Source organism: Penaeus monodon, chromosome 21 (assembly GCF_015228065.2).
Source record: "Penaeus monodon isolate SGIC_2016 chromosome 21, NSTDA_Pmon_1, whole genome shotgun sequence".
NCBI lineage: Eukaryota > Metazoa > Arthropoda > Malacostraca > Decapoda > Penaeidae > Penaeus > Penaeus monodon.
In genome coordinates, this window is record NC_051406.1 from 12,941,462 (window position 1) to 12,941,815 (window position 354).

At 63.3% G+C, this 354-nt stretch overlaps 1 protein-coding gene across 1 annotated transcript in view; it reads right to left on the minus strand.

The window, feature by feature from the left end:
- Nucleotides 1-289, minus strand: part of LOC119586248 (SET domain-containing protein 9-like) — a gene marked incomplete at both ends in the record, with an annotated part of 1,320 nt that extends 1,031 nt beyond the window's left edge. Inside the window, 1 exon segment of the mRNA XM_037934950.1 lies at nt 30-289. Coding sequence (XP_037790878.1) covers nt 30-277 — 248 coding nt within the window.
- Between the last annotated feature and the right edge of the window lie 65 nt (nt 290-354).

Sequence of the window (354 nt, forward strand, 5' to 3'; positions counted from 1 at the left end):
CATACCCCCATCCCCTCCACACACCCCACCTGAAAGCCGCCCTCGAGATCCTCCTGTCGTTGCCATCGACATGGACGCCGTCGATGCAGCGGAACACGAAGGAGTTGCCGACGCTCTGCAGGAAGATAGGCTGGAAGGGCAGGTACAGCAGCCCCGGGTACAGCGCCACCACCTGCCCGCGCTGTACCCGGGCCTGTGCTTTGGCCTGCACCACGACGCCCGTGCCGCCCACGTGGCTGGCCGCCCGCACCACGCTGAAGCCCTGCACTTCCTCCATGACCTTGAATGAGGGCGAGAGTAGGTGATGGAGGTCACACTGGCAGTTGCTAAAGGGGTTAATACTGATTGTGGGTC